The 23,565-nt window shown below is 32.9% G+C and overlaps 3 protein-coding genes across 5 annotated transcripts; 1 reads left to right on the top strand and 2 right to left on the bottom strand.

Moving 5' to 3' along the window:
• Positions 1-1,041: 1,041 nt before the first annotated feature.
• On the bottom strand, positions 1,042-4,531 carry LOC108321850 (uncharacterized). The gene is made up of 5 exons (XM_017553729.2): positions 3,556-4,531; positions 2,194-2,682; positions 1,983-2,076; positions 1,392-1,463; positions 1,042-1,296 (listed from the first exon to the last, which is right to left on the bottom strand). The coding sequence occupies exons 1-5, from the start codon at positions 4,395-4,397 to the stop codon at positions 1,252-1,254; spliced, it is 1,542 nt and encodes a 513-aa protein (XP_017409218.2). The 5' UTR covers positions 4,398-4,531; the 3' UTR covers positions 1,042-1,251.
• Positions 4,532-5,953: 1,422 nt separating this feature from the next.
• LOC108321785 (uncharacterized) lies at positions 5,954-9,841 on the bottom strand. Its single transcript, XM_017553639.2, has 3 exons — positions 9,070-9,841; positions 6,791-6,871; positions 5,954-6,665 (listed from the first exon to the last, which is right to left on the bottom strand). Exons 1-3 carry the CDS (start codon positions 9,446-9,448, stop codon positions 6,241-6,243), a joined length of 885 nt encoding a protein of 294 aa, XP_017409128.1. The 5' UTR covers positions 9,449-9,841; the 3' UTR covers positions 5,954-6,240.
• A 5,541-nt stretch (positions 9,842-15,382) lies between these two features.
• LOC108321848 (TOM1-like protein 9) lies at positions 15,383-23,062 on the top strand. 3 transcript variants are annotated; one of them, XM_017553727.2, is made up of 10 exons: positions 15,383-15,663; positions 16,672-16,750; positions 18,474-18,572; positions 18,669-18,782; positions 19,047-19,207; positions 20,254-20,335; positions 20,534-20,619; positions 20,765-20,989; positions 21,562-22,046; positions 22,342-23,062. In XM_017553727.2, exons 1-10 carry the CDS (start codon positions 15,563-15,565, stop codon positions 22,923-22,925), a joined length of 2,016 nt encoding a protein of 671 aa, XP_017409216.2. In that variant the 5' UTR covers positions 15,383-15,562; the 3' UTR covers positions 22,926-23,062. The 3 variants fall into 3 exon arrangements, with proteins under 3 accessions (XP_017409216.2, XP_052732126.1, XP_052732127.1); XM_052876167.1 differs by having other exon boundaries at positions 15,594-15,663; positions 16,672-16,926; XM_052876166.1 differs by lacking the exon at positions 18,474-18,572 and having other exon boundaries at positions 15,384-15,663.
• The last annotated feature ends 503 nt before the right edge of the window (positions 23,063-23,565 follow it).

Below are 23,565 nucleotides of genomic sequence, written 5' to 3'. Positions count from 1 at the left end.
AATCTTGTGAGTGAAGCAATATTAACCTAGAAAATTAGAATAATCAAGATCCTTTTCGAATAATGTTTTTGGCATTAAGGTCTTTCAATTTTGGCAAGAAGAAAACTATTATATAAAGACATATTAAATTACATAATTATTTGTATTTACATATTTATTGTAAAACTTTACTCACAATCTAATAATATATTGATAAGTGTTACTTTTAGTGTGGCATTCAGTTTTTATTATGCAACACAAATGTGGAATATATTGATAAGTGTTACTTCTTAAACAAATACTAATTCAATGATTTTTTTTTATCAAAATAAAAAGTAAATTTTACTTTTTAATTTTGTGAATGAATTCGTCTTGGTAAAAATTTAAATCTGAATATAGCGTATCAAATTGATAAATTGCGCTATATCAAATTGGTCGTATTTTTCAGTATTAAGTTAAGAAAGTGAAGTGATAATTCTACTGAACTCACATATTCATAAAAAATGGAATTTAGGTGATGAAAATTGAAAAAAGTTTCTACAATGAGATTTAAAACAGTAGAGCACATTTCTAGCCAGCTAGGTTATGGTGAATTAGCCTACTGAAAGATGAAGGAGGATTTTATACCATGCTAAACCAGGACTGTTAGAATCTCACTCTTAAACATTTCTAAATTTGGTTGAAATATTATGTTCCATAATAAATAGTTTAATATACTACACGTAACCACACTCATCAAATGTATCACTTGTCTCAGACATACTCATTCTATTGAGTCGCGTCATTGTATTTATGCTGCGGGCATCCCTCCATGCTCGGCCTCTTACGTATCCAAATACATGAATTACAACTGAAACGCACCTCCTTTCTGGTGTAGCGATAAACCTCAAGAATAAAGATTTGCAAAAGACCACAGAATGAGAATGACAAAGAGATTTATGATTTCGCTCGTCGGTCAAACTTATTTCGCTGCTCAAGTATTTCATAATCTATACAGTATAACTTTATCGCTGGGGGCGGAAAAATTGAACTAATAATCATGACTTAAAACGAGTAGCCATCTGAAGAACTATTAACTTCTTTAAGCCCTCCTTTGAAACAATAAATGGTTAAGTTACTTAGTTAAATAAAATAAAGTTGATGAAAGAAAATTTTAGAATTACATGTAGAAAGCTAACTACACCCTCCGCCTCAAAACAACACACAGACTCCTCAGGGAAAACCTCGACCACGGATACTACGAAATTCTTCAAGAATCTTAAAGACAGCAACTCAATCCAGCTTTATACCGTCCATCTCATTGATCACCCCTTCAAGCTGCAAATAAAACAGAACAAATTGTTCATGTTAATATATACAAGGGAAGTGTAGCAAACAGGAAAATTATGAACCACAATGCAATGTAAGCATACCTTGACAATCTGACGCAAAAAGTAATCACCATAACGTTTCCCAGGCTTGGACTCCACAACATGAATTGTGTCCTGCAGCAAATTGAAACGATGTTCAACATTTGCAAGCACTATTTAAGATAGAAACAGGAGAACTGCCAGAGTTAAACTCCAAAAGCCTAATTTAGCTTGAGTCGGAAAATCATATGAACTGTCCAATGTTTATTATAGCATTGGCACAAAGTCAGGGAGCAAGTTCACCACTATAGTCCCTTTGCACTAGTCTTATTCTTAATATACATAGAAGTAAAAACATAAAAGTTAATTAAAACACAGAATAATATCTATCAGATTCAAACCAAAAAAGACCATCAATGGTGTATCAGTACCATGCCAGTGACTCCGTAATGCATATGGTAGTCAAAGCTCAGACTTGAACCTTAATTTAACAAAGACTTTGAGAACAAGTAAATGATATTATTATCAAAGAAACAAGTTCGACTAAAAAGGACAAGCGTGACAATATCTCCTGGAAAATTTATTTACTTTCCCAAACAGCAATTAACTTCAGTGAGAAAAGGATCATTCAAAAAAAATTGCAAGCAAGCTTACCTCATCAATATAGAAATCTACATCGGCATTGGATGTAATTTTCCCATCACTATCAACAGCATGTGTCTTGTGCTTGTATGTCATCAAGATAGTCCTGCCATCCATTAGAATGGAAATACACGAATAAGCTTTTGCACAAAGCATATATGTTATAAATAAAAAAATCTTGATATTCAAGGGGGAGGATGCAAAAATAATATTTTGTATAAACCTTAAGGTGGGTTCATCCACTTCCATATAACTCGCAAGTTTTGCAAGGGAGATTGTTGAATACACTTTCAAGAAGGTCCGAACACCTGATAACAACTGTTGCTGCTTTGCTTCATAAAGGAACAGTTTTAATTGAAGTCTATAGGCATCCTGATTATAATTTATAAGAGGCTCCTCAAAACTAGGAGCTGAAGGGGTAATGAACTTAGGGCATGCATATGAGAAGAGCTCATCATAGATAGCAAATGCCTCATCGTCATATCGCTGCATTCTAGACATCTTCTCACCATACTTCTCCCGTAACTGAGAGTTCACAGTTTCATCAACAAGCCTAGTTTGGGGACAGAGTGAAAGACAAATTGCCAGCAAGGCATACATTTGTTCATTTTTCTTCAGTATCTGCTCATACTGGGGTGATTTCTGGTGATACTGTTTTGTCTTGAAGATGTACAAGAGAATTTTGTTAAATTCTCGAATTGCTTCCACATATCTGTAAAAAAGGTAATTGGTTAGGTCCTGTAATGAAATAAATAAGGGACAATGATAACATCAAACACAATTTTGTGGGATAGAATACCTCAACAGACACGTGAAATCTTCAAAAATGTTTTTTTAAATCAATCATTATTCTAAGCGAATAGCATGTGTACTATTTTCAACTTGTGACAAACTTCATCAAAATAAGTTATTGGCGGTGTATTGGAATATTAGTTACTATGATCAGATAAAATCTTGCATGTTCAAGGCACTCCAGAATGGATGAGTATTTTCCATTTTTTAATAAACTTTCAGACACTCAATTGTACTTCAGAACTAAAAACCAAGACAAAAAGACAAACTCCAAACCACACATGTTGTAAAAATCGTGAATTGAATGATTCACATTGGGTTCGCAAAAAGATCCTAGACAATTTTTATATGAATAAAAAACCAATCCACTTCCATTAAGTGATAGTAAAAGAAAGTTTTAATTTAATGAATTTAAATTGCATGATCCACAAATAATTAGAAAATTAAAAAAATGAATAAAATAATTCAAAATAACAGAGAGATTAATGAAGTCAAACACACACCAACACTATCAACCTACAATAGCAAAAGAAGGTAATTCAAACAATAGGTAATGCATACAGGGCAAAGTGCCTCAAATGGATTAGAATCTATAGATGGTAAAGTCCATTCACTGTCTTTCACAAGTAAAGACAAGAGACATTCACTGTGTTTGATCACATATGGCAAAATCAGCAAGCATTGTTCAAGCACCAAAATAAATCTAAAGAACATAGTCAAACTCTCAGTTCATGAACTCCGTGTGGTTAAAGAACATAGTGATATCAATAGAGTCACAAAGCAAAAGTATTACCTGCGGAGCATGAGATTGGCAAAACCATAGTGATAAATGGTGGTGATGTGACTCCCAATAACACTGGTATAAACCCCTTGCTGACTAATATCAATAGGAAGCAAACACTTGATCCCAGTATGATAATCCCCCAGCAAGCAATGAACCCTAAGCAACCCCACCATACTAAAATACCCCAGCACCTTCAACACATTACTCCCCCCATTGTAATCATACCCATCCGTGGCAGTAAACTGTTCGAGCCCCTCCTTCTCCTGCTCCAGAATCTGAATAATGGTACTCTTCTCCACCAGCGCCTGAAGGAAGTTCAAAACCCCATACACATTCCAGGCCTGGTCGAACTGGCGCAAGAGCGCGATCTCCTGTTCGGTCTTGTTCTTCATCTTGGCACGGTATTGGCAGAAGCTCTGGAACTGGTAGACGAACTCGTCGACCATGTCCCACAGCCACTGGTTGGGGAGTTGCATGTTTACGACGCCATGGAGGACCACCTGGAAAAGGCTGCAGTAGTTGTCCCAGGAGTCGATGCGCTGGCGGAGCGTGGGCGTGAGGCGCGCGTAGAGATGGCGGAACCACATCTCGCGGTAGAGTAGGCAAAAAACGTGGTCGTTATCCACGTAATGCGCCACGGCGTCCACGGAGGGCCACGGCGTGTCCTTGAAGAGCCGCTCCGACAGGGTCTGGAACGAACTCTCATACATCTGGTGGATCTCGTACACGTTCTTCTCGCGGATGTGACGGTACATGTGAACCACGAACGATTTCACAGAGTCCGGGACGAAGTTCGGGTCGTACCCGAGCTCCTGCGTTTGTTGGCGCTCTTCGTAGTCCTGGTTCGCCATGCTTGGAACAGGGTTTGGGAAGGAAGACAGCTACCGCGACAGAGCTAGGTTAGGGTTTGGGCACTGGCAGTGAAGGGGAAGCTGAATATTATGTTAAGGACTCTTTTTTTACGAAAAAAAAGTAATATTAAAAATGAATGAGTTTCTCGACATATATTAGTGTTATTAAGGCCCGCCAAAAGATATTGGGCTTACCTTATCTCAATAATAATACCCACCATCGATCGAGTCATTCCATTTCATTAGTTGGATAAAAAATATGTGTTAAAAAGTATATATTAATAAAAAAAAGTATATATTAATTCTTACATTTATATGAGAACTAAGGTAAGGAAAATTAAGAGTGAAAATATGTATCATACAGTATGTGTATTCTTACATTATAGTTTATTATATGCCATAATGATAGAGAAAATAAACCCCAAAATTCTGTTGCACGGATTATAGTATGTGTATCACTTCTCAACATAAAATTAGTGTGTTGCTTTTGAAAGGAGAAAATTAAGATGAAAAACCATAACATATTAGCTGTTATATGATGTTAACTTTTCTATATTAATTTAATAAAATCTCACAATCCCTTTTATGTATAACATATACGCATATGGATATTAACTTTTTTTTTATAAAAAATAATTATTATTGTAATGATAAAAGAAATTTAAATAACTTTTACAATTTTATTGTAGGTAATGTTTATTTTTTGTAGATAAATTTTTTATTGTAATAGTTATTTTAGTTTAAAAAATAATTAAGTTTTAGAAAAAAAATTGTTAATGAAAAAAAATCACTTAAAAGGTAAAATTAGTAAAATAAATATTTTGACTTAAAAAAATACCTAAAGGATAAAATTGGAAACCAAATGTGTACATCAAGAGTCTCTTTATATAATAGTATAGAAGTGTAGATGTTATAGTTTATTGCTTTAATTTCAAAATTCAATTGTTAAATAAATTTATTTTCAGTTACCGTTATAAAAAAAACATAACTGTTAATATAAAGTCGGATAGAGCAAGTTTTACATTTTTGTTAATTAATTTATATATAGTAAAGTAAATATGAGAAATGCTGATATATCACTATGATCTCTTATTTTAAAAATTGTCACCTTTCATGAGAAGTCAGCCAACAATTGGTTAACAGCTGAGCACGCCAGCCGGAATACTAGCAGGGAAAGTTGGTCTTGGATCTGAAAAAAAAAGGGTTGAAAGTATCTAGTTATTTTCCCTAGCAAGTTTGTTGAGGATGCATCTGGAGGACACTCTGCAACTCCTGCTGCTTGTACTAAGATTCAATATTTCCCCAACTCAATGAGGAAAGTTCCCCTATCATATATCTACCAGGAAAGACTAACCACAAAATATCCCCTTTAACTAAAAGATTTGTCCAACACAACTGCAAATCCAACTGCGGACAATGTGAACAGATTTTTTTTATAATGTTCATGCTTCTGATTGGTTTTACACGGATTCCTTTCTCGAAAAGCAATTGAGACAAAATTCACAAACAAAATTGTAATGAAACTAAAAAATAAGCCTCCATAGAAAAGATCAGCGAGCTGTTCAGCAAACATTTTGTAGTCCACCTAAGTAAAGTCAAAGCTTGGTCATTCCCGATTTAGTAATTATTCACAGACTAAACTACAGACTACCAACTCGACCAGACGAAATGGTAGTTCAAAGTCGAACATCAAATTCACACTCCTTTAATCAACATTTTTTTTTGTCATATGATACATGTAAACATTTTTTGTCCAAAACTGCTTTCCACACCATACAGCATTCTTTAAGGCATGAAGGCTGGAAAAGATTATATGAAGCTCTTGACCCTGAATATATCGAGTTCAGACTCTTTGCCTGTTTGAGTTAGAACGTATGGCACTGGCACGAGGTGCCTCGTCATAGCTGTCAGCTTCGTCTTCTTCGTCAGAAGAAAGAAGGGATGGACCCATCCATGCTTTAAACCCTTCATTTACACGTCTTTCCACCTCTGGGGTAACTTCCAGGGGGTTCGTTTCCAACATTTCCAGCCCCAGATTTCGACCACTTAAATTTCCCTCGTCGAGAATTGTGGCCGCCTTTCTCCTCAAGAAGAAGGCAGTGCCCCCATATAGTACAACCAGTCCCCATGATGAAATTTCGTAGCACCAAAACAGAGGTTTAGAACAGTTGCTCATCATTGTCAAGAGGCTTGAACCAAGAAACAAGGCAAGAAGACCGAAGATGATAGCAAATATAAGGTTTAAGATGGACAGACATCGTACCCCACCTGTTGGTTATCCAAAGAAAACAAAGTCAATTTTGGGCCGATAAAATGCTCAAGCATTAGAATAAGATCCACCAAAATTTGAGAGCGTCGCAAAGGAAAGACCATTGATACAGAAGACATCATACCCCTTCTTGAAGCACAAAAATTATTTTCAACCACCTTCAAGCATCCATGCCTAGTTGGAGCAGAATATGCAACAGCCATGCCTGCAAAAACAATTGTCATAATTAAAACAAGGCATAACACAAAGCTTTCAGAACTAACAAGACAGTAATTTATGTGAAACAAAATAATGCATCAAGAACAATGAAATGGGTATTTATCCAACACATAACACTTGATTTCACTTTTTATCCCTTCAGTTTGAACTATGTCTGATGTTGGTCCTCCTAATTTTGTTGGAGCCAATTAAATATCTCTGTCGTGAATTTTCAAATAGCTTCCTAAACTATTTTTTATTAGGTCCTCCCATGTAACTTTTTTTTAATTGAATTCTTAGGGTTTCTAAAACCAGCACTGTCATTTTTGTGTAAGTTTTATCCGGCCAAAAAACAACCAGTGACCCACTTTTAGATTAGGGACCCAATTAAGAAATAGTTCAGGGGTCTGTTTGAAATTCGCAAATATAGCTCAGGACATACTAAATAATTGACCCTTTTTTAAAAGTAAGCAAATTTGTTTCTCTATTCAACTTCTTTTATAACCAAAACCCTCAAATGATCCTGTTCGACTCAAAATGTTAATAAAATGAATTGGCTAAATTGTCTTTTGCTCAAAACTCACCAACCAAAACATCAGGTTTCACAAAAAAATACTCAAAATTATCTCTCTTCAAGATCTACTCTCTTATCTTTCAAAATCCTTCAAATTTTATCAAATGTGTACTAAATTTTTAAAAGTAACTCATATCCCTAATCCTTATCTATTTGGACAAAATATTATACCACAATCAAAGAATAGATGAATTATAAATAAAAATCTGTACAATTCAGTTAAAACATGTTTTGCATTAAGAGGGGGGATATACAGTGTAGGGATTAGAGAGCACTCTTTTAACACCACAAATCATTGACCTATATAAATTGAACATCATGAATTCCAAAAGAGAGGCAAAAGAGATCATAAGCCCTGCAAAAAACCTAGGCTAAAGAAATGAAACATATTTCAAAACGTCACTATCTGTGACTGACATTCATCCACATCATTTAGCAAATCTGTAAAAAGAACCACATGGTGAGATCTGTGGCATTATCTAAAATTTCAGTGAAACGGTTCAGGGTTGAATGGAAAATAGAAATACTGTACCAGAGTAATTGATAACGTTTGCACAACTACTGGATTCCCAATTTTGTAAAGTTTTCTTAAGTTTATAACAGAAAGCATTGACTTACATGAGTCAAACTGTAAAATTGCGTTGTGGGTCGAAGATTTTATAATGTAGAATTACTCTAAGAAGATGCCAGAAGAAATTTTAAAACAAGTGATCTACTTCACCAGTACTCCCCTCTAGAATGCAGAAATGCATACATTCCAATTATCAACGAAAAAAGTACAATGGTCCTATTGATCATATTAAACTTACTGAAAATAACCCACGTGTTACATCAATGCCCATAGATACTCCTCAAATTTTAGCGAGAATAAATCAAATAAGTCAATTGTAACAACAAAATCATTTCCTTCCATATCACAATAGGGAGAACAATCCAACAGCACTGAAGTATTTACTTCTCAAATCAAGAGGAACCACAACCCACGTGACCTAAGACTTCTGTCTCTCTATCCCTTAATCTTTTATTGACACTCTAAGAATTTATGTTTAAAAGCTAACTCAATTCCATAAAATCAGCTAGTTCAGTAAGGTTTCCTTGATCTTTTTAAGATGTATTCAAGTCATATCTAGTAATCAAAGTTGAAATTAAAGAAAACCCAAAAGAGGCTGCAATTAGTGCAAGGGTTAAAGTGACTGCAATCAAGATTATTTTCCAACGGACACCAACCATCTTGGTTCCATTTCTTATGATTATAGTTAAATTTCAAGGCTATTTCCTCCTAGCCATGAGATGTTAGAAGAAGTTCATTTCTTGATCAACCCTAGAGATTTCATGTTTTACGGCAATCGTGAATTGCACTTCCCGCATAAAAGGCAAAATCTACAGTTGAACTCCCACAGCGATTCTCTAAAAAAGATTTCCAGCTGTCCCGTTCTTGAAACACTTTAACGCTAAAAATGTTCTCTCAATCATTATATTATAGCCATAAATGTTTTTAACATCAAACTTAGTATCATATAAGAAACAAAACAAACACCAATAACAATCTTCAAAAATCGTGCATCAATCACTTGACAACAATCAGACAAAAAAACCCTCGTCAAAGGCAACATAGAAATCCAATTTCTTACCGGCAACGAGATACACGACCGAGAGCGCGAAAACGATCGTTGAAGGAATGAACACAACCATCCAGTAATAATCAGCAATCTCTTGGTCCGTGAGATAGAAACCGCCGGGAAATCGATCCGAATCGGATTCACCTTTCATCCCTATCTGTATAGATTGAAGCCTTCGATCGACGCATAACGCTCTCTTCCCATCGCTACTCGGAAACACGATTTTCAAACTGATAACCGTGGACACGAATATAGCAAGCCCGATGGCAACTACGGAAGCCACAGTCACAGGTCTCTGAAGCTTGCCCCACGCTTTCTCTTCTTCCCTAAGGCTCTCGTACTCGCGCTTCGGCATGAACGCCTGGCGAAGTGCGTCGCCGATGATCGCCATTGTCGGAAGTAGCAAAAATCAAAATGACATGGATATGCAGAATTAGGGTTTGGACGGTGTTCCGAGATCGACTTCTCGAAACCCTAACACGCTGCTCCGATTAATCAATCAATTATGCTTTAGTAAATAATATATGGCTTCAAAGAAATGGGATTTGGAAGATGGTAAAGAGAAGCTCAAAATAGTGACACTGATAGACACTTGTAGTAACTGCGAGCTTACGTTTTGAATCGTGAATTAACAGATTAGAAGTTGAAACTAGACGTGAAAAAGATGATAAAGATTTTTCGATTCGGTGCTCATGGAAATTCTTTAATTTCTTGAAATACTTTTTATTTTTTAGGTGACGATGGCGAAGTTGCTTTCAGAATTCGCTGCGCTGAAGGCAAGGCTAAACTTTTTTTTTCTTTTTTTTTTTTTGACGAATCATTATTATTTTTCCTGTTATACTTTGTCACGTCATTTAATTTCTTGGTTTTTTATTATACTTTAATTTATTGTTCTTTTAGTTACACTGTCATCTTGTCCCAATTATTAAGTTTGAATTTATAACGATATTCCAAAAATCATGTTAAATCACTCCTATTAATCAATAACATACCTTTTTACATATCATAAAAAAGCCTCTCTTAATTAGTTATTCCAAACATTTTGTATAAAAAGCGTATTACTAAGGTTGTCAACAATTCTAACATATTTTTTATATAATAACACATAAATAATATTAAAATATTATAAAAAAATGTTGTTAAAATATTATTATCTAAGAATTAATTGATAACATATCAATTTCATGATAAATTATCTTTGATCTACAAAGTTAAGTTAGTCACTCTTTCAAAAAATTATATATATATATATATATATATATATATATATATATATATATATATTAGTAAAAATATACTAAACTCATTAAGATTGGTAGTTAAATGGGCTCGCTAAAAAGTTAGTGTGATTTATATGTTTTTCAACTCAACATATCAACAGGATTGTTTTAATCTACCCACAAATTGATTTTTATGGTTGTATTAACAATGATAATAGTGTAGGAATATAAGTATCACCATTATATGCTATTATTCAAAATATAATGAGACGTGATTTGACATTTTAAAAAATTTATATGTTTACAAAAGTTAAAATTAAAAAAAAATGATTTGTAACAGTATACTTATAGTTATATATTATGGAGATTTTTGGTTTAATGTGCATAAATTATTTTCTTATTTAATTTCTAATTATATTTAAGTTTCTATATTGATTTTATAGGTAGGAAACGAATATAAAAAAATAAGAAAACACATATTAGAGAAAAAAGCAGAAAAAAAATGAAAAAGTGGTTATCACATAAATTAAAAAAATAATGATTCATATTTTACATATAATTAATTACAATGCATGATAAACAATATATTTAATTATTTTTTATATAATAAAAATATACAATAAACAAGTAATGCATATATATTTTTATTTATGAACAAAAATTATATCACGGAATATAGACATTGAAACACAATAATATCATTGTTTTAAGTAGGATTTGTAAGAGTAATGAGTATAAAAGTTTCCAGTGAAGAAAGTATATGTGTTTGTAGGAAAATACAGAGACTAAAAGCCAAATATGACGTTTAGATGGACAAAACATGATATTTAAACATTAAACCAATATTAAAATAATATGAAGGTTTAAATGTAAACATAGCTTAGTCTTCAGGTGGTTATGTTTGCATCTCCCTTTTCTTTCTTTCTGCACCCCATAAAACTTGAACTCCCCAACCTACCTCATTATTAATATGATAAAAACTTATGTACTTTTTTTTAATATTGTTTGAAATCGGGTCATCCAACCTGATTCACTTATTTTCGAGTCTAACAAATTTGAACTTAGTCTGATTCATCACAGGTTGGTGAGTTAACACAAATTGGATTACTTACGAATCTGCGAAGGAGCACAATCCGAGCAACACCATCATCTTAGAAGCAGCAATCAAAAAGAGTATAAACTGCTTGCAAAGGAGCACAATATGCTTTTAGAGCACAATTTGCGTGCGAAGGAGCACAATCTGCTTGCGACGGAGCTCAGTTTGCTTACTTGTGAAGGAGCAAAGTTTGCCCTGCATCAAATCAGTTAATTTGCACTGCATCAAATAGGTTAGTTGCATCGCTTCAAATAGAGCATTTAAGTTTAGGATTTTTGTTTTTTTAATATAATTTAAAATTTATGGGTGAGTTGGTAAGCTAATCCGACTTATCATGGATTCAATTCAAGTGAGTCAGTTTCTTAGTTATATTGAGTTCGATTTTAGCCTATGTTGAGTTTTGCAAAAAAAAATTAAATCTTACCCGATTCAAACTTGTAGTGAATCAGATTAACTGATGAGTTTTAATTCATTCTAACAATTATACGTGATGTATAAGAAGATATTGTGTGCAGAAAAATAGGATAAATTGAAAATAAAAATCTATGCATTTAAGTGTGGAAAGTAAATACATATTTAAGGGTATAAACCTAATTTTTTTTACACTGAGATTGACTAAATTTGAAAACACTTTGTACTCTTGACTAGAGCTGTCATTTTAATTTGAAACCCCAAGGCCAACCCTGACCCTTCTTTAAAATAAGCCCCATTTTCTTGGCCCACGTTTCAGGAAGCTTTTTCAAAGCCCCTGGCCCCAAAAGCCCTATGAAAGAGATTGATATTGGGTTAGGGCCGGGTCAGCCCCTTGACCCCAAACAACAGTTTTCTCGCACTCTCACAACTCCTTCTTCTGGCATCATTTCCTTCACATCTCTCACAAACTTTTTTCTTCGATCATTCTCTTACAAGCACAAATCTACTTCAATCTCTAAAATCTCAAGTTCAAATGTAGAGAACACTCTCACATGGGATAGGGCCAAAATCTTATTAAAGTGGCTTACTTGACAGTTTTACTCTTGACAATGGAGTTCAAGTATTGTCTAGTGAAAAAAAAATTATAAAAGTTTTGAAAAATAAAAATATGTATGATTTTTTTTTTTGAATGCAATCTAAAACATCGTTTTACGAAAAGACATCACATCTTTTAAATGAAAGACAATTTAAATTAAGAATAAAAAGAATATTAGATAAATTTTACAAATATAAAAATCAAAATATTAATTAGACCAATTAAATATTAAAAAAATAAAGTGTCCAATGCTCTATAGAACCATCCAATGTTTTATAAGAAGCATTACTAATATATTTCTAAAATTTATACTCGTATTTCGTTTACAAATACGTCAAAATCAACTTTTTAACAGAATCTCATAATAAAGATTATAAGTATAAGTTTTGAAATTGGTACAAAAAGTTACATGTGTGATTAAAAATAAAATACCATAAGATAATTTATTTATTTGAAAAAAGGTAAAACTTTTATATTAAAATAATTTATTTGGATAAAGTATGTTAAATGAGTTTTTGATAAAAAGTCGAGTCGAGTATGTTTGGAACAAATGTTTATTCGAATCAGTTTGAGTTGAGTCAACTTGATTTATGACTGAGCTGATTTGGTTTTGACAAAAAATCAAATCTATTAATTTGAGATTGAAAATCGAATTGAGTTGTTTAATAGGTAAAGACAAATCAGAGTAAATTAAAGATCAAAGCCGAAAGTCAAGACATGTCAACCCAAAATTAAAAAAGGAGATTAATTCACTGGATTAAAGGTAAAAAATAAATTTAGATTAAAAGTCTAGACAAATTATCCTAAAAATTGAGATTAATCGATTAGATTGAAGGTTGAAAACTAATCATGTCAAGTTAGATCAACTCGTATCAAATGATAGAACCTAAGTAAATCCAAATATTTTTTAAACATATTTTTGTTTTGAAAAAAAATTATTATTTTTTATCTAATAATAAAATTTAAATTTAAAATATTTAAATTATTTAATTTAAATAAACTATTTCAAATTAAAAAAAATAATTATAATTAATCTAAATATTATACATTTTATTTTTTAAAAAACTTTTCAAATTCATCATCCAAATAATCTCATAGAACACTATTAAAAAGAGAAATACAATTATGCACAAAAGTAAGTTGTTAATGAATAAAAATATAAAATATTCTCAATTACATGCCCCAAAAGGTTCATCTTCAATATTTTTTAAAATATATTATGACAATATATGTAGAGTTTATTATATACAAGAATATAAATTTATATATAAGATAAATACAATTCATCCTATGCAATGGTTTTTTATGCCATAGAGAATATCCGTTTGGGATGACTATTGTTTAAGCTGTTTTGCCTTGAAAAATGTGATCTATTATTTGTTTATTCTAAGCAAAATTTTGTAGTTTGTTTCTTCTAGCAAAATTTTGTAGTTTGTCTCTTCTTATTTTTAATTAACCATGAAAGGTGCCCAGTCATTGAGTTTTTAATTCTATTGATTTTAGATACAGTTTCTTCAAGATAACTAACATTTTTATTATTATAGGCACAGTAATAATGTTTTATGTTTAGACGTTTATTGACTAATATCAACAATATCAAGGGATGTAGCATGAATGTTACATTATTGAAAAAAATTACATTATTGTGAGAAATGATTTTAAATTAACATATACTTTTCATTTCAGCCCTTGGATGTTCACCTTGTAAGAGATATGAATTTTTAATTTAAAGCATGAATTATAAAGTATATTTATTATGATGAGGTGTGATTATAACTCATTTGATGACCACAATACTAAGAATAAAATGTTAGTATAGCAAATATCTAGATATGAATGAGGCATATTCATATTATTTATGAATGAGATTCTTACATCAGTATAAAATACAAACATACAATAAATGAGGCATATTCATATTATTTATGACCATCATATTTTGTAAAGAGAAAATTCCTATACACATCATACAATATAAAATGTAAACATACAATAAATAAAATCCATAAAACAGGATAATAACCTCATAAACTATTATTTATTTCTATTATAATATATTTCATTTGGGATAATTCTGGTATCACCATCCATTGGTTATATCAACAGATTGTTGTGTATTAAAAAATTATCGGAATTGAGTGATTTAGTTTATAATTCCTGTTGTAATAATAATATTTGTTATATCACTATAACTAAACTCACTTAAACACCTTAACTTATGAAGATTTATTTTCATATGAAAGATCTGAGAGAGAGCTTTGTTAAATTATGACTCAACCAAACCAAAATAAAATGAATTTCGTATATATAATTTAAAATTAACTTATTCTGTTGAAATTAATCTAGTATAATTTATTAAAAATTTGATTTTAGATTAATGGTAAGTCATTTTTATAATTCGTATTTAACCTTTTTTTTATTTTTTATTATAATTATTTGAGATTGTATACAAGTATATTAAATTGACATAAGAAATAATAAAAAATTACTACAAACCATACCATTGTAAACAGAACATATAAAAAATTACTAGCAACAAATAGAAATGCAATAATTATTATAAACTATTTTCACTTGATTTTGTATTAATTATTATATTATATTATTGTATATTAATCATATAAAATATGTGTATGAAGGTCTGACTAAATTTTGGAGAAAGAATAAAGGAAATTATTATGTATAAGTACTATTTTAGTTATTTCATATATCGAAATAAAAAAAGGGTTATCTATTTGAGATTAATGAAACTTTTTCTAATGAAAAAAAAGTTAATACCTAAAAAACGAAAGACTCGGTTGATATTTTTAATTTTTTTTCTAATTAATTATAATTATTCTCCTCTTACGGTTTTGCGAAAACAACGTCCGCATTTATATTAAAACTTATTGACTAAGCAGATGCAAATCCTGTTTCTGAACTGTATCCCAGGTGTGGCATAGCCAGCTCGCCTTCACACTGCCACGTGGACTCTTATAATTGGTATGTGATTTTTTCACTTCCAATTCTACCCCTACTTTACCTCAACGGAATTCTTCATTCAGCGACGTAGTAGCAAACTTTGTTATTGATTTTGGAGACCGAGGGAGGGTGGCCGTTACTTATATCTCTGTGTTATCACGGGAATCGCTCTCTCATCCCACCGGAAAACATTGATCCTGTCGTGGCCGGCTAGAAACGATGGTAAATGCCTTAGTTGAGCGTGCCACAAGCAGCATGCTTGTGGGCCCTGATTGGGCTTTGAACATGGAGATCTGTGACATACTCAATCGCGACCCTGGGTATGTATACCTTCGGATTTTCGCTTTTTCTTCATTTTTGACGTTATGGAGAGAGTGCGCGCGTTTTTTTTTGCGCGCTTTTTTTTTTTGCGCGTTCTTCTTCTTTCTCTTCGTTTTTGTTTTGATAGAACTGTTCTATTTTGCTTTTGAGATTTACTGCGGAATTATTATGAACAAAAAAGGCGCGAGCAGATTTCTAGTTTTTTTGGTTTTCTGTTATGAATGAATTCTGACGTGATAAAATAAGTTGTAGGTTGAATTATGAATTTGTTGATGAATGAAGATTAGCAGTTGGCTTTTCCCCTTCCTTCTGTCATATGTTTCCTCTGTTTTATCATTTATTAAACCACAATGATGGTCGAGATTTCAACTTCGCATTGTTTTATTACATGTAACAGTAATCAAACACAGGAATTTGAAATAGGAAATTTCACTTTGTTGATTGAGGATTGAGTTCCGTTGTTCATTAATCAGTTAGGTATAGGGATAGTAGATAGCTATTATGGATTCTGCGATCCACTTGTTCGGCTGATGCTGTGTTATGTGGAATTTGCTTCTGGTTGCTATAAGTAGTCAGTTCCTTTGTATGGGACATTTTAAGCCTTCTAGGAGTTAATAGTTTTGTGTTTGTGCTCATCAGATTACGTTTCGTAATTTGGAATTATATCTGAAAAATCCTATTTATTGTTTCCAAGTTGACTGTGAATTGCTTTTGTCTTTTTTGCAATGGGAAGAAGGGGTGACAGATCTCTTTTTATTAGTTATTTATGTTTCTATGCATTTCTGAGTTTCCACAGTTTGGAACTGGAATTTTCTTTTTTTAACGGGTGTTGGTATGTAGTAGTTCGACCGTAGGGCAAATATTCATGGGACCCATTGATGCTTACCTGGGATGAGCTGGAACAGATATAAATGTTTAACTGCAATATTTTATTCAAAACTTTGATTTTGTTTCTTCGTTTGGGCTTTGAGAGTATGCTAACTCAGTTTGGTTATACGATTTATCAGGCAAACAAAGGATGTTATTAAAGGTATAAAGAAGCGGCTTGGAAGTAAAGTTCCTAGAGTTCAAATAAGTGCATTAACTGTAAGCTCATGTATTTTATACATTATTCAATCTGCTTTAGGGTCAATGTTTCTTTTATTTATTCACTTTTTTAGATTACTCAACATTATAGTATGATTTAATGTTTCTCTCTAATAGTCCGAAATAGACATTTCCTTAAACCAACAATTCCTAGAGTTCAAATAAGTGCATTAACTGTAAGCTCATGTTTTTTATACATTATTCAATCTGCTTTAGGGTCAATGTTTGTTTTATTTATTCACTTTTTTAGATTACTCAACAGTATAGTATGATTTAATGTTTCTCTCTAATAGTCTGAAATAGACATTTCCTTAAACCAACAATAAGCTAAGAGCCTATAGTAAAAGCCTTGTCTGATTATAGATTCAAGTAATAATAGATGTCTTTAGGGACTGAAAGTATTAGGAAGAGAAAAAGAAAGATGTTAGAGAGAGATTTGGGAAAGAACAAGAAGTTTCTTGAAACCGAGAGATGGAACTTTCAGAGTTTCCCATAGTCAACATTCCGAACAGAGGAAGTGGCTTTCTTGCAGGTACAATTAAAAATCCAAAGTTGACTCTTACAAACAACTGGCTTAGGTATGTATGTATACAACACGGCCTTATACTCACACACGTGACTACTAACAACCGGATGTAACTAATTCTTCTTTTTTCTAACATAAACCTGCCATGTCTTACGAATCTTAGCCACATCTAAGACATTTTCTTCTATGGGCCTAACAATGTCATCACACATTCCCCAACATATATTCTTCAATCAAAATAAAAAAATTGTTGGAAGAGAAGAAAACTTTCAACTTGTATGATTCCTTGGATTAATTTTTGACTGTTGATAGATAAATAACTGGCTGGAAGCTTTTGTCTATTGACTATTATTTGGAGACTATGTAATGGAATTTTTAGCATAAGTCTCTTTTTTATGTTTATTCAATTATTATGGTATGCTTGCTGAACTTTTGAAAAGGACTCTTCCTCTAGAATGTTCAAACAACATTGTTTTATATTGTATGTTGTTTTCATCTTGGAAAGAAATTGTAAAATTTATTTTAGATATGTCTGCGTTGAGATGGTATTTTACTAATGTTAGGTTTGGGTTAGTGGTACAGAATGAAATATAACGGAATGAGATGGATTGGAATAGAATGAAATATAACGGAATGAGATGGACTGGAATAGAATGAAATAATATTTCATTCCTTTATTTTGAAAATTTTGTAATGAAACAGAACCAAGATTTCATACCATTTTTGGAAAATGGAGTGGAAAGAATTATAACTTTTTAATTCCCATTTTATCATTATTTTAAACTTATCATCATCCTTCATAAGCTGAGCTGATAATGATGTTAAAATTGGGTCGATAAAATACTTGATTCATAATCTAAAAATTTTGTTCCACCAAGTACACTCCAAAGTTAGTGTGAAGAAAATTGAGGTTCAGCAATGAAATGAAATGAATCATCATCTTCTCTGAATTGGTTTTGAGTAGAGGTCAACATTATGATGTATATGGAAATATAATCTTACATAAGGAAGTTCTGTTCTTTGTTCAGATTGTCTGTATGTTTGAGTTCCTTTCCCTCCGAGAATACCTTAGAGCTGTATAAATTAGGTTTGCATAGATAAGGAAGATACTGTATAGCCTGCTTATAATGAAAATACGTGTTCGTCTTTAATATTGGAAAAACTCATTTGTTTATCAATTCGACTGCTATATTTTAGCTTTTGGAGACAATAATTAAGAATTGTGGAGACATTATACACATGCATGTTGCCGAGAGAGATGTTCTTCATGAGATGGTTAAAATAGCAAAGAAGAAGGTACTGATATTTCTTAGAAGTTTCCAGAGCCTTCCTGTTTTATACAAAACTTCATCATGAAAAACATGTTTATCATATTTATTATGAAAACTGTAGATCAATTATCAGGTCCGAGAGAAGATATTGGCTCTTATAGATAGTTGGCAAGAGGCTTTTGGAGGGCCAAGATCAAGATATCCACAGTATTATGCAGCATACCAGGAGCTTTTGGTATGTTCATCAACTTATTTGCATTGAAATTTTCTTACAAAATATTTCAACTCTGCTTTCGATTACAAACAGGATGATTGGATACAGTTCTTAAAGGAGGCCCTTGCTACTTTTCTTTTGGACATAATTCTCATTATCTGATTGGTTATACGGGTTTTTATTTTGAGTATTCATTGTTACAATCAGGATATTTTCATAAATCTTTTTAAGTTTAATATTTGTTTATCTATTCCTTTTGTTCTATAAAGGATTTGTTTGTTTCAGCGTGCTGGGGCAATATTCCCTCAGAGGTCTGAGCGATCTGCACCTGTATTCACACCGGTACAAACACAACCATTGTCATCATACCCTCAAAATATACGAGATACTTTTACTCAACAAGACACAGCTGAGTCCTCTGCAGATTCTGAGTTTCCAGCCCTAAGGTGCATTTCTATCTCTTGTCTTGTCATCATGTTTGTGGAAGTTGGCTTATATGTTGATAACTTCATATTGCTTGACATTCATCTATGGGCTTCTTATTCTCATGCTATCTTCAGACTTTTCTTTGATGGAATGTATTATGTAGTTCATTATCATCACTATCTATTACCGGTTTATATTTTTCTTTGTAGCTAAGTTGTCACATTTTGAAGGCATACACTTTCTTTTTATTTATAATTGGAATAGCATTGTGAAAACTGTTATCAATTAAGATGCTTGTTGCATCGTTTTTCTTTTAACCAATCCTAGCAAAATGAGGTGGTTTGTGGGAGTCGGTGACAAATGAAAGAAAATATGCAAGATTTTTCTTAAAGGAGGATTCAATCTTTAATAATTCGCTATTCATTTTTATCCATGTTTTTTTTTCTTTATTATTTCTAGATGAAGTATCAAAAGTGATAGGTAATTGAATTTTCAAGTTCCCTTTTTGTTTCTAGCTTTACCCAAGAGTATAATAAAAAGGCTAGTCTATATAGATTTGATACAGAAAATACAAATAGATATACGAGATGTCATTGTAGAGATAATATTCCTATTTATGCGATATAATAAACCTATAATTATCCAAATTCTAATCAAGTCAGGAAACTAATCATAAAATAGAAAATAAATATAAATTCTTAATCATCATCTACGATTCACTAAACTGATAAAAGATAAAGATATTATCAGATAAATTTCTCAAATTTTCTATAGACATAAAAGACAAAGAAAATCATTTGATTCTTTCTTTTTAAAGCATTTTATAGGGTGTACTAAATTCTCTTTAACTAGTGTGCTTGGGCACTTGGTAGCATACCTAATTCTTTATTATCGTGTGAATTTCATGTGAATCTCACCAAACATATTCTTCATGGGGCACTGTATCCAATAATAGATTGTTATTATCATTTCTTTAATTATTTTGATGACAAAATTATGCTACATGGTACAAAGTGCCGTCAATAATGAAGCCTTGATTTGTTTTGATTGAACTTTCTATTGCCAGTTTGTCAGAAATTCAAAATGCACGTGGTATTATGGATGTTCTTGCAGAAATGCTCAATGCATTGGACCCTGGTAACAAAGAAGTAAGTTCTTTAATCCAAACTCTCAACTTTTGATGTACTTGAGTAAATAATATTTTTGAAGCTCAGGGCCTTTACCACGTTGAAGCATTGCATGATCTATGCAGTCGACCTCAAGTAGAGGGATGTTGTTGTTGTTGACTATTATCAACAAAACTACTGATTCTATTGAATGTGACATTTTTTGTATTCTATTTTCAGGGTCTTCAGCAGGAAGTTATTGTTGATTTAGTGGAGCAATGTCGAACATACAAGCAGAGAGTGGTACACCTTGTTAATTCAACTTCGTAAGGCCTCTTCCCGTTTTCAAGATGTTGCAAAGCAATTGCTGCCATATTATATATTTTTTACATGTTAACTCCACTTTTAGTTTTCTTTAAATCTAAAGGAAAAAACCTGTTAATAATGGTTCGTTTTTATCTACTTTTACAGGGACGAATCATTGCTATGCCAAGGCTTATCTCTGAATGATGATCTTCAGCGTGTCTTGGCCAAGCATGAATCCATTGCTTCGGGAACTTCTGCTTCAGGAACTTCTTCAGGAACTCCTGCTCAAAATCATACTGAGAATCTGAAGATTGCACCTACTGGAACACTTGTAGATTTTGATGGTCCTTTGGTTGATTTTGGAGATACCAGTAAACAGACGGATGGAAGGTCTTCCAGTGTTTCTTGTTGCACTTTATTATTGCTCTGCATTCATTACATATAATTCTATCAGTCTCACCCGATGAGAATCAAATAATTTTTATACCCTATTGGAATCCGTAATTCATTTCCATTTGTTATTTGTTTTTTACCCAGTAAGTTTTATATTTAAAATAAATTCCAAACTAAGTACCATGGATTGCTAGATATTTGTTTGTATTTTTGTCCGTGGAATAAGGTCTTTGCAGCTTAAGGCTTTGGAACCTTTTTGTGCTATTATTTTATTTTGGATACTTTAGTTTTTGTCATTCTTCATATTTGATCTTGGTAGCTGGGGGAGTTATCTGCTATCTGTTGTCAGAAGTCTCCATCTTTCTGTTTTGTTTCATATGTTCGTAATTGTTGCTGAATCTCATTTTTTTTTTAACTTGTTAAAAAGCCTAGATTTGGCTGCAGAGTTGTAATATTATTGCTTCATGTATAAACGTTCAGAAGTAGATTAGTGTATGAAATTACAGGTTGACTTAATCCGTATGGCAACTTCTGGTTCTACGGCTTTTCATTTTAATTTAGTTTTGCAGGTCGTCTGCTAATGCTGAAACTGGGTCTCAATCTTTGAACCAGTTACTGCTTCCAGCGCCCCCAATATCAAATGAATCAGCTCCCCCTCCGAAGGTTGATCCTAAAGTGGACCTGCTCAGTGGTGACGACTATAACTCACCAAAAGCAGAGACTTCACTTGCTCTCGTTCCTTTAGGCGAACAGCAGCCAGCCAGCCCTATGTCTCAACAGAATGCCCTTGTTCTTTTTGATATGTTTTCTAATGGAAGCAATCCACCTACTTCTGTTAATATCCAGCCAATTAATGTTGCCGGTCAAACCAGTCCATTTTCTCCTCAATGTCAACAGCAGCAGACTTTCATATCTCAAGGGCTGTTTTACCCCAATGGAGGTGGGCCAAATGTTGGATCACCTCGGTATGATCAATCACCGTATATGCAGAGCACAGGTCCTTCTTGGAATGGCCAGGTTGCGCAGCAGCAACAGCCTCCTTCACCAGTTTACGGTGCACTTAATGCTTCTCTATTTTAATTCCTGTTTGGCTCAAATCCTTTCACAAATGCTTACTCTTCTTTTTAGCAGTTGCTGTGATGAATTTTGATTTCTGACCCCTGATTGCTGCTTTTAAGTTGGTTAATGGCAAATTCATATCCCTTCAATATTTTCTTTCTCAATTGGCTTGCTGTATTTTTCTGGGTTGTTGACCGATTGGATTGGATTGGGGTGAATGTCAATGTATACGATTTGTGGTTCTCATATTTGAGATATTTTGCATCATTCATCCTTTTTCCGGTTTACAGGTACAACAAGTGGTGGATCATTTCCGCCGCCTCCATGGGAAGCACAACCTACAGACAATGATAGTCCAGTATCGGGCAGTCAATACCCACAACCATTGCAAGTCACTCAAGTGGTAATGACGCATATACAAAGTGCTGCACATCCTCAGGGACCTCAAGCGGCGGGGCATGACCAGGCTGTTGGAATGTATATGCAACCAAATGCTAGTCATATCTCAACAATCAACAACAATGTTCAAAGTAATCAATCAGGCTTGTACCCGCAGCATATTCAGGGTGTTGCCAGTCCCTATATGGGTATGGCTTCACATCCAATGCATTCCATGTATCCTCAACAAATGTATGGCAACCAATTCGTAGGATATGGCTATGGTCAGCAACCAGCGGTTCAGTATGTTGAGCAGCAAATGTATGGTTTATCGATGAGAGATGATGGTGCTCTGAGAAATTCTTACCAGGTTTCTTCTGCATCCTATGTGCCACCTATGAAGCCTTCCAAACCAGAGGATAATTTATTTGGGGACCTTGTTAACTTGGCAAAAGTGAAACCAAAACCAACTGCTGACCGAACTGGTGGCGTGTAAAACTGTAATCGGGTTTGCATTTTTCACTTGTTTGCTATAAATCTTTTCTCTTTTTCTTAATTTTTTCATTTTCTTTTACATGAATATAATAATATATGTACATTGTTTAATTTGTTATAGTCTCAGTGTTCATTGTCCGGCAATTGGCAACAGATTATGTGCCTTTTTTTAGAGAAAAATACTGGACTAGAAGATCTAGTTATAGTTGTATTAAACGAATTCGCGTTCTCAATTAATTTTAAGCTTGTGATGAATTCGTAGGAACATAGTGGAATACATTCCCGATATTTGCCCTTTCCAAATCCACGTATTTACTATTCTTTAGCATGACGTTGTAACCACAGGTTCCCAATAACCATTGCCCTACGCGTTTGACCTGTAATCCTACGTCCTGGAAAATAACCTTTTTGTTGCACTAGATGCACTCTTTTTTGTTGTTGCCTCCTCCAAATGAAACCCCTGGTAGCCATGTCAACACAATCACACATTTACTGTGGAAGTTGTTGAATCTGCATACTTTAGTAGACTAAATTCCATGCATAACCTGTGACATTATCTCATCTACCAGTTCAAACAAACAAGTATAGACTTTGCATCAGAAAATTTCAGCTAATATAGTTGTACCCTTTCTGAAGATCAA

Source organism: Vigna angularis, chromosome 4, assembly GCF_016808095.1.
Source record: "Vigna angularis cultivar LongXiaoDou No.4 chromosome 4, ASM1680809v1, whole genome shotgun sequence".
Taxonomy (NCBI): Eukaryota; Viridiplantae; Streptophyta; class Magnoliopsida; order Fabales; family Fabaceae; genus Vigna; species Vigna angularis.
The sequence above is the reverse complement of the archived record's forward strand: the minus strand, read 5'-3'. Positions and strand labels throughout refer to the sequence as shown.